Genomic DNA, 11107 nt, shown 5'->3' on the forward strand with positions numbered 1-11107 from the left:
GACTTGGAATGACATTTGTTTCTAGCGTGTGTGTGTGTGTATATGTATATATATAATTCAGTGCATGTATATATGTATTATAGCGTTATAAATCACAGAATATCAAGAGATTTATACAGTACAGTGGGTTAAAAAGGTATTTGACCCTCTCTGGAAAGCCACCAAATTTCCATCTTACATCATTACAACCTATAAAAATCACACACAATGAACTTCTATTTCTCTGTGTGCATATTTTGAAATAATTAGAGCTTGGTGAATTAAACAAATGCAAATTGACAGTCATGTTTTGAAAAATGCTGTTGAAAAAGTAATTGACCCCTTCACATGAGACACAGTCAATACTTGGTAGCAGCACCCTTTTGACCCAATAACTGCTTGAAATCACTTTGGATAGTTATCCACAAGCTTAGCACATGTGGATGTAGGCAATTTTTCCCATTCTTGCTTGCAGAACTGCTCCAACTGGGCCAAGTGTTAAGGCTTTTGTTTGTGAAATGAAATTTTTGAGATCACACCACAAATTTTCAATTGGAATCAGATCTGGGGCCTCATGTATAACGACGTGCATAGAATTCACACTTAGACATGGCGTTCGGACAAAACTAGGAATGTGCGTAAGCAAGAAAAAATCCAGATGCACAAAACTGTGCATAAGCACAGATCGACGCACATTCCCTTTATGAATCCCAATGAGCGCGAAATTTTACGTACGTGAACGAGCCCACAGCCACCCCCCGACCCGCCTATGATTATACAGATTTACATATGCAAATATGCATAAATACAAACTTTGTTCTGTTTTTCTTAAACAATGGATAAACCACGTGGGAAAAATAAGTATTTTAGTGAGTTTGAAGTGGAGGTCATGTTAACAGAGATCGAGAAAAGAAAAGGGTATTATTTGGTGGTTTAATTAGTAGCATCAGCACTAAAGTTGACGGAGCGGCAGAACATGGTGGAGCCAGTTAAAAGTGTTTTTATCTATTCGCACGGTGGCCGAAATTAAAAAGAAGTGGTCCGACATTAAAGTCGACGTGACAAAACGAGAGTCTTAACAGCACAGGCGGAGGGAGCGGAATCCCCGGTCTCTCACTTTATCGGATGAGCGGGACGCCGATGTCAGCGCGGGTAAGTTTTTCTCGTAGCATACTTGTTTGAATGACTTGCATGTTTATGAATAACAAGTAGGGTTACTTTTGTTTATTGTTTGTTTATTCTTACAGACAATAGTACAAGAGGTGCCCCCAGTGCCGAGAACGACACAGGCGGCGATGGTACTGCTGTGCCGAGCACATCTTTGGGCGCTGGCTGCACACATTTCCGTGCCTCGGAAACCAGGGGCGACCATCCGGCCGTGTGCTGACTGAAGCTGTGCTGCAGTCACAAAATGCAATAGCACATGGTGTAAGAGAGGTTACCAATGAATTAAAACATCTAAATGATACGATGTGTGATATTAACAACACATTAAAAGAATTAGTTAAAAAATAAATGTGGTGTTTGGTTACCTGCTTTACATTCTTGCTATTACATTAATGAAACGCATGTTCGAATCGCACATAATTTGTACATTAATAGGGTGAAAGTGCTTTCTCTTTACATAGGCAAGTTCGTTCTCTGAAGGTTCTTTTGTAGCCATATGAGTGCAGTCGATGGCTCCGATTACATTGGGAAAACCGGACATCGCTGCAAATTACGCTTCAATGTTTGCCTGTTCGACCACAGTGTAAAAAATTTTTATATATCCGGTTGACAAACGGATTATACCGCCCCATACAGCAGGCATGGCGCGACTTGGCGTTGACTAAATCACCTGACTGTGATCCCTGAATACGCGCTCTCTTCCAGTTCTTCCATAAGCTACGTCTTCCAATAACGCAAGAGCTGCCATGGCAGTCGTAATAGTTCGGTCATTTTCTGCACCGTTTTATTGTTACAAATTGAATAAAAATCAGGTGCCATACATTTATAAACAACATACAATTAATGTCGGTGTATTGGATAAAGTCAGCGTCATGAACGTGAGTTTAAAAAGGGAAACCACAGTAGCAATGACTTACCCTGGGAGCCGTCCGTGTACAAAACCGAGCAGAAACGTGCGTACGCCATGTGTGGAGCTGCCGTGAAAATGTGCGTAGCTGTACGCTGAGTTTCGTTTTTATACATCTCGACGTCAGCGTGGAAACGGACGTACGCAACATTTTCGTACGTATGCACCGTTTATACATGAGGCCCCTGGACTCTTTGTTTCCAGTTGTCTTCCGCTATGCTCCTTCACAGTGGATACACTGAGGCTAAAGAGCATGACAATCTTCTTGGCACCATTGTCATCAATCACAGTCATTATAAAGTTCCTGTGTCTTTATTTTTGTCAGTTTCTGAGGTTTCACCAAATATGCCACTTGGACTGATTTCTCAGTTCTGTGTTCCTAAGAACTGGCCTAAATAATCACTTATGGACCAGTCAACAAGCTAGAGGATCCATTGATTGTTTGCACCTGTTTTTGTTAACCTCATTGCATTGTTAACAATCATACTGTCACATCCAACACTGTGTGGAGTGGGGAAGCAGGCACGGGGAACGGGACCAGGGTAAATAAAAGGGTTTAATGGATAAATGAAGCATGAAAGACATACAGACTTTAGCAACATCAATGACCGGACTGGGGAAACAGACTTGAACGCGGACTAAACACATTAGACTAATGACAACGATCAGAAACAGCTGGTAAACACGGGGAATCCACACGGGGTTAATGAAGGAACATGGCACACGGAAGGAGCGGACGATTGGGGCATGACACATACAGTCTCCAAGCTTTTAGGGGTCCAATACTTACTCAACAGCAGATTTCACTGTTATGTTCTTTATCGTTGTTGCATAATTTGATTTTCAGGATTTTTTCATGAAAATGTATTGTCCGAGAGGCGCTCATCTGTATGTAATAGTATGAAACTAAAGATGCTTTAAAGAAAAATATTACACGAAATTTTAAATTTGTCTAGGGGGTCGAATACTTTTTAAACCCACTGAAACTCTTGAACTCACGCAAAATGTATGCACTTGTTCCAAATACAAGGTAATTTATAATGTCCAGGTATGTGAGTAGAGGTAGTCCGTCGGGCTCCGTAATCCACTTTACTGCTGGCAGGTCATACAGATCTACGTTGTTTAATGTTTCTAGTGTTGGGTGTTGGGATAATGTTGGTGTTGGGATTTAATTTCTCCCAGTAGATTCCCTTTTCTGTCACTTTTCACTTCCCCATCCCTTCTAAAAACTAGAATTGTCATTGTATGTTGGTGGATCAAAATTCAAAGGCTCTGTCCATTTGCATGGATACACGCAAACATCTGATTGCTGTTCAAGGAACTATTGCAAAAGAATTTTTGCATGCAGTGCTTATAATAGGCATCCTCTTCCAAGGAATAGGGATGAATCTCATCAAGGCATTTGACCAAAGTAACACAAGTGTCACTTTCTTTTAAAGGCTGACTGCAGCTAATCTGACATGTATAAAGTAATGCTGTGCATTCATCATTGTGGATCTTGGAATACCTATAGAAACACAATTTGAATTGGCAGTAGTTGAATTTTTATATAGCTGGAGGTCACTAGACATCTGACTTGATTAAGAACCAGTTCTGGGATGGATGAAATACAGTATGTCTAAAAACAAGGTTTACCATGCCTCCGAGACATACAGCCAAGATTCCTTTCACACTAGGAGTGGGATAATAAGAACATTGGCAGCAGGACAAATTGTGAAATGCCTGGTGCCTATGGCATCAGGGCAGCAAGGAGTGTACACACATCCATCGACTTGCATCTGGGTTACGTTCCAGAAAATTGGACATAAGTCAATCTGTGCATCACTCAATCATTATATGGGAGATGTTATACATCCTGTACAACTTAAGGTACAATATCACCTTTAGCTAAACCACAAGGTAGCAGCACAATTGGTTTGTTACAGTTCTTGCCTCATGCTGCACATACGGTAAAATACACTATATTGCCAAAAGTATTGGGACACCCCTCCAAATAATTGAATTCAGGTTTTCCAATCGCTTACATAGCCACAGGTGTATAAGATGAAGCACCTAGGCATGCAGACTGCTTCTACGAACGTTTGTGAAAGAATGAGTCGCTCTCAGAAACTCGGTGAATTCAAGCATGGTACCATGATAGGATGCCACCTGTGTAATAAGTCCATTGGTGAAATTTTCTCGCTACTAAATATTCCACGGTCAACTGTTAGTGGTATTATAACAAAGTGGAAGCAATAGGGAGCAACAGCAACTAAGCCACAAAAAGGTAAGTAAAATGCCAAAGCACGTGCAATGCATGGCGAGGCGCACAGTCTGCTGAAGTCACCAACTGTCTCTAGAGTCAATAGCTACAGACCTCTAAACTTTATGTAGCCTTCAGATTAGTTCAAGAATGGTATGTAGAGAACTTCATGGAATGGGTTTCAATGGCTGAGCAGCTGCATCCAAGCCTTGCATCACCAAGTGTGATGCAAAGTGTCGGATGCAGTGGTGTAAAGCATGTCTCCTCTGGACTCTAGAGCAGCGGAGACGTGTTCTCTGGAGTGATGAATCACGCTTCTGTCTGGCAATCTAATGAATGAGTCTGGGTTTGGCGGTTGCCAGGAGAACGGTACTTGCCTGAGTGCATTGTGCCAAGTGTGAAGTTTGGTGGAGGGGGGATTTTGATATGGGGTTGTTTTTCAGGGCTTGGACTTGGCCCCTGAGTTCCAGTGAAAGGAACTCTTAATGCTGCAGCATTCAAAGCCATTTTAGACAATTTCATGCTCCCAACCTTGTGGGAACAGTTTGGTTATGGCTCCTTTCTGTTCTAAGATGACTGTGCACCAGTGCACAAAGCAAGGTCCATAAGGACATGGATGAGGGAGTCTGGTTTGGAGGAACTTGACTGGCCTGCATAGAGCTCTGATCTCAACCCGACAGAACACCTTTGGGATGAACCTTGTGGACAGCCTTCCCAGAATAGTTGAAACTCCATATTAAAGCTTATGTATTAAGAATGGGATGTCATTAAAGTTCATGTGTGTGTAAAGGTAGTCCCAATACGTTGGGCAATATAGTGTGTGTGTGTGTGTGTGTGTGTGTGTGTGTGTGTGTGTGTGTGTGTGTGTGTGTGTATGGGTTTTCCATATTTTGGGGCGCTATTATGAGTTCAATCTGTGGACAGAGACTGGACGCTTTTGTAACAACTTTAATAAACTTTAATAAAGTATGTCTTTTAAAATTCAATTAAGCAGAGATAAACAGCATGTTGAAGCTATTTTACTATGTATACTTTAAAAGAGTAATTAGAATACCTAGAATACCTACCTAAATATCTCATCAGAAAAGTAATCCTTGCATTTTAAACTCTTGGAACAATTCAACCATATAAGCACCTACTGCAAACTACTCATATCTGCAGATCCTTCATATTAGAGTATAGTAAATGTTTCAGAAGAGCAACAGGGTTTAAAGAACAGTGTAGACAAAGAAAGACCAAAACAAGAAGAAAAAACAAACAAATACAGAAATGAATTCACCACCCTATAAAGTAAAGCAAACCAAAAACTAAATAAAAATAAATCCATAATGTATACTATAGCGAAATAAAGATTTAACATCTCACAGCTGTAGAGGCATCTTCTGGAACACCTCCTGTTCTAACATCTCTCCAGGATTCACGCAGGTCATACCGAAGAAAACTTTAATAAAATAATTAGTCCGATCAGCTAGGCTTCATAAACTGGCCTGTCCCTAGACCTGAGCTGATGATAATGTGACGTCAGTAGCAGTCAGGGTCAGGGTGGAAGGTCTCTTGCATTGGTCTCTTGTGCAGATCATCAGCATAGTGCGCATTAGCACTCAAGTTTCCTATTTTGCTGACTGGAGGAAATGTAATTTCACCAAACCCATTATCTTTATACCCCATATTATCATAAATAGCTATGGTTCTGTTCCTCTGTTCATTTGTAGGATCTACCTGCTGACCTCCGTCGTTGTTGACTTTACCTGGCTTATTGCAACAGCCAAAGAAGGTCATAAAAACTGGAATGAACATAATACCATGAACCATTCCAAAGGTGATCACCAAGAACATGATCTTGAAGAAGGTCCTAAAAATGTAGCTACTCGATGCAGACAGGACCACCACCCCCAGTATGGTAGAAATGGCCCCCTGGACAATAGGGTAGCCCAGAGCAAAAAGAGCTTCAACAGCCTTCTCATTGGCACTAGATTTACTGCTGGACACAAAGGCATATGAGATGTGGGCAGAGAAGTCCACTGAGAAGCCGATACAGATGATCAAATTGATCATTGAAATAGAGTCCAGATTGACATCCCACAGTGCCATGAAGCCGGCCACACCCACAATGATAGATGCGATGGCAAAAGTCACCCATAGGGAGCAGATGGGGCTTGGAATAAGCAACAGCGAAATCACCAACATGGCCACCGTGGCAATTATGATGTTCTGGACAGTGTTTTCCACCACAACAGCGTACTGGTCATAATAAATGAACGCCGGATGATACACAAGCAGAGCGACATTGTTGGTTGATTCCTCCTCAGCAGTTGCTCTGAGTGCATTTAACATATTCTTCTCAGCAATGGCATCTGTTATATTTACAGTCTGTATGAAAAACCGGGACGCACCATTTGTCAAGTTAACATCTTGCTGGAAGTAGGTTGACTGCAGAATCAGTGGTAAGTTTGCGTTAAAATCGGATTCATTACTTATATCTACGCCAATAAGGCCAGCATAAGTTACAAAATAATCCAGCCAAGATAAAAATAAACTGCTATCAATAAATGTCAAGTTGTCAAACTTTTCTAAAGTCTTCTTAAGACGGGCTCTTTCGGTATTATTCCAGTATGGAAATTTTTCTTTCACTGCCACCATAACATTCGGCCCGTATTTTGTGAAGTACGTTTTTTCATCATGATAATAATCAGCAACATAGGAGCCATCTGGGGCCAAATTACTCAAGTCTATGCCTTCCTTAATTTGGAAGCAGCCATAAATACTTACCCCTAAAAACCCTGCGTACAATAAAACAACAAACACTTTCGTGAAGGAATTCGTTAGAAACGGCCCATAATATTTCTTAAAGAAAAAATTAATTGGCTGAATCTCCTCTGCTCCAGTATTCTTGTCATAAGCCCCTCCTGTGCAACAGATGTTGTACCCTTTGGAGAATTCTGCCGAATGTTCTTTCGGAACCTTCCTGCAGGTCAGCCAGTGCCTGTTGCTCTTCTCCCGTTTTCCGTTCAGCGTCATGAAGGCACTGAAGAATGTGATGTTGTAGAAATAGCAGAAGAGGATAGCTGTGCCGGTGTAGAGGCAGAACGACTGGACAGAGCGGAACCCAGTCATGGTGCCAATGTAGAAGGCCAGGACATCGGTCAGGGTGGTTATAGTGATGGAAATGGCCGCCTCCTTGTACGTGTGAGCCATCCGATCTCTGACATCATCTTGGACATTCGTTTGCTGCCAGCTAGCAATCATGATGAACATGTCATCGACCCCAATCCCTAGAGAGCAGAAAGCAGGGTTTTACGGATAATCTACTGTAATTGACAAAGTTCATAAAATATAATAGAATATTTTTTCATGTTTCCTCATTCAAGACTTTCTGTCACACAACTACATAGTACTGAATATCATGTGATGAAATTAAATGAAAATGACACATTTTTTTCCATTGTTAATTAGCTCTTTGTCTATCATGTCCATCCATCCATCCATTTTCCAAACCGCTTATCCTACTGGGTCGTGGGGGGTCCAGAGCCTATCCCGGAAGCTGGGGGCATGAGGTAGGGAACAACCCAGAATGGGGGGCCAGCCCATCGCAGGGCACACTCACACAATTTAGTAACTCCATTTAGCCTCAACATGACAACATGGGGAGAACGTGCAAACTCTGCACACATGTGACCCAGGCGGAGATCCCAGAGGTGTGAGGCCACAGTTTTAAACACTGCACCACCATGCCGCCCCCCTGTCTGTCATGTCCTATTTTTTTTATGATAACATTATATCTAGGACTTGTCTTACTCTAGGAAATGTTACCCCAGAAATTAGCCTAAGTTTGAAACAATGTTTTTACCGAATTTAAATTGATGGTTAAAATACGGAAGGAATGTTACCCAGACTCCGGAGTTTTTCCTCAATTATTTTAACAGCAACGAGCACACCTTTTCAGAGAACTTATATATAAAAAAAGCACATCATATCGACTGATGGCCTCACCGAGGATCAGGAAGGGAGCGTTTGAGACCGTCATGGAAAAGGGAACACCGATATACAGCAGCATGCCGAAACTGGACAGAACTGCCATGCCGGCAGAAATGACACCGAAAGAAGCCACCCACACCTTGTTCCTTACGTTATCCAGCCTGAAAGATCGAGAGGAAGACAAACACAAGAGAGTCATACCGAAAGATCTGTCATTTTCAATGTGACCATAAAATCATTTTGCAAACGTACCTGTATGTGACTGTTACCTGTGTTAATAATGGGATGTTAACATCATTCCATTTAAAAATTATATTTGTAAATGAAAATTACATGGTTACTGTCTCTAGGTCATAGCTGAAACAGGGGTCTTCAACTAGGGGTCCGTGACCCCCAGGGGGTCCACAGCGGAACCGAATCATTGTACAATGACAAACAACTTTTTGTGAAATTTTCAAAAGCATTTTTTATAAATAAATTTCCTATTAACTCAAACCAGTAATAAGTCAAACCACTGCTAAATAATCACTGTAAACTGCTCTCTGAATTACATATCCTGGTTGGTTGTCATCTAGATTCTTTATTTAGCTCGGATGTTATTGTACAGGTACCCTGCTTGGACTAATGTGACATAAGCTGAAAATGTGCTATGTTAATGAGCACAGTCACATACAAAGTAATGCTCATCTTAATTCTGTATACTTTTAATGGTTAAAGTTTTGGCATTTTAAGCATCAAGACAAAGTAAAGTAATATGTTAATAGTATAATTTATATTTATTCATATGTTCATAAATTAACAGGTTAATATAGTTAATGTTCATGTTAATGCAGGCCAGGCCTAATCTGTAACACTATTTCATAATGTGTGAAGAAGAGGGAGGTCACTACTGCTCTGTCTCTTTACCCACCAAGGGGTCCCTGGCCTAAAAATGTTGAAGACCCCTGTATTATGATAGGCTTATTTGTTTAAGCGATATCTATACAGTTTAAATTGTATTTCGAATTGCTTGCTTTTCCCAAAAGGGCTGGCAGATCGTGTAGACACTAAAACGACATATGTAGGATCGCGGACATTCCTATTTTTTTTTTTATTTAAAACAAGTTTTAAATTATCCATCTACAAGTGATGCAAATGATAAATAACAAGCATCTTATGTGTGTTTTTCTTTTATAGTTTTTTTTTTTTTTTTTTTTTTAGATTTTTCTCAAAATTACTTCCGACATTTGCCTTCGCGATGGCTGCAACGCGTCACACATTAAGCTATTTAAAAATGGGTTTTTAGCCATTGATTTAATGTGTGGACTCTTTTTTACATTTTACATGCCTAAAGGAACCAGTAATATTTGTAATAATTATGGTAGCCTATAAACATTTTGAATTTCAAACATGCACGAACCTCATGCACGATGTAATTGAAAAAGTTATGGCGAGAAAATATGTAATTGAAAACAATGGGATCACGTCATCGGTGTTTCTGTCCATCTCTTGCTGCCTCGATAGTGATGTAAAGTGTGAAATCTGTCAAAAAAAAAAAAACACAAGTAATGGACTCTATCAGTAGACAAGTAAATATCTGAATTAAAAAATATAGCCCTACCACCAGAAATTGAAAAGTGTGGCCCTTCGTCGTGTATACACGATACTATCCTTTGTACATAAATACGTACATAACTGAATATCATAACCGTGTTTTAATAGATAAAAACTGTAAGATTATTTAATCAAATAATAAAGATAATTGTACAATTTAATACACAAGTTTAATATATACAGTTAATATATTTAATTAATGATCGTTTATGTAGGCATAATTACCTACCTAATAAGTAAATACCTATAAAGTAAGCTTAAACGAATTTTTTCTCTCAAAATAATCTAACCTTACCGTAGTATTTTGCACGCTCAGATTGGCAGAGAAGCTAAGGAAGGCCTCCAACCATAAAGTAGCTTTCGCTTGGGTCTCTGTGTCTTCCTCTAGGTAGTAGTACAGTCTAATGGCTTGAGCACTTTGGAGAAATCCACTGGCATCCACGTTTACCCCACCGACAGTGGTGCCCAGAAAAAAAATCTGACCGTTGGCATTATGCTGGGGAAACTTAATTTTGGTGTTAACGATATTACTGGCGTTGTTGTTTATGATTTTAAATATTGCATTAGGGTCACATTGTCCGTAAGCCCTGGCACATAAATTGAGAAAAGTACTCGTTTTTCCCCCATCATTCACAGAGATCTCTTGTATCTGCTTGTTCAGGGCGATTATTTCTTCAAACGCCTCTTTCGTTAATATATTTTCTTTATTAGTAAGAGTGATAATCAGCGATGCAAATGTCCCCTCGGTGTAGAGTCTCTGACTAGAAAACATGGACATGTTGTAAGGAAAGTTGTCCTTGATAAAACTTCTTTCTTGCTTTGCTGGCCCATTTACAGGTGTAAACTGGTCCTCGATGTCATTCGCCTCTTTAAGGAAATAAAACCCTGCTCCCAGTCCTGCAGAAATCAGCATAGGGATTATGAAAAACCATATCGGGTATGAGCTGACAAAGCGTCCAACCTTCATAAAAAGCCTAGATAGAGGCTTTTCGATGCAGTCTGTGCGGCAGCGCTCCATAGTCCGCAGAATAAGCTCTCTGTCCTCTTCACAAAGCGCTCTTACCTGGATGACATAAAGAGCGGAGATACGGACGCTGCCATAATAACGGAACTGCTTGGCGAGGATATTTCCTCCCATATATTATACCTAGTTATTGATTCACGTCGTTAGGCAACACTGTTGTGTCATGAATAGTTTTTCCGTAATAAAAAAAAAAAATTAAACCAACTGAAGCATTGGTGGT

The 11107-nt window shown here is 40.3% G+C and overlaps 1 protein-coding gene across 1 annotated transcript; it reads right to left on the bottom strand.

Annotated features, from left to right (window-relative positions):
- Positions 1 to 5281: 5281 nt before the first annotated feature.
- Positions 5282 to 11107, bottom strand: ptchd3a (patched domain containing 3a). The gene is made up of 4 exons (XM_049006117.1): positions 10159 to 11107; positions 9670 to 9791; positions 8286 to 8431; positions 5282 to 7567 (listed from the first exon to the last, which is right to left on the bottom strand). Exons 1-4 carry the CDS (start codon positions 10999 to 11001, stop codon positions 5817 to 5819), a joined length of 2862 nt encoding a protein of 953 aa, XP_048862074.1. The 5' UTR covers positions 11002 to 11107; the 3' UTR covers positions 5282 to 5816.

Source organism: Brienomyrus brachyistius, chromosome 1 (assembly GCF_023856365.1).
Source record: "Brienomyrus brachyistius isolate T26 chromosome 1, BBRACH_0.4, whole genome shotgun sequence".
NCBI lineage: Eukaryota > Metazoa > Chordata > Actinopteri > Osteoglossiformes > Mormyridae > Brienomyrus > Brienomyrus brachyistius.

What these genes read in the sequence shown, in the direction of transcription:
- ptchd3a (XM_049006117.1), bottom strand. Translation starts at nt 11,001, where the DNA reads ATGGGAGGAAATATCCTCGCCAAGCAGTTCCGTTATTATGGCAGCGTC. An exon ending in TGAGCGTGCAAAATACTACG is followed by an intron (nt 9,792 to 10,158) that starts GTAAGGTTAGAT and finishes TTTTTTTGACAG; the next exon opens with ATTTCACACTTTACATCACT. An exon ending in CGCTCCCTTCCTGATCCTCG is followed by an intron (nt 7,568 to 8,285) that starts GTGAGGCCATCA and finishes TCTGCTCTCTAG; the next exon opens with GGATTGGGGTCGATGACATG.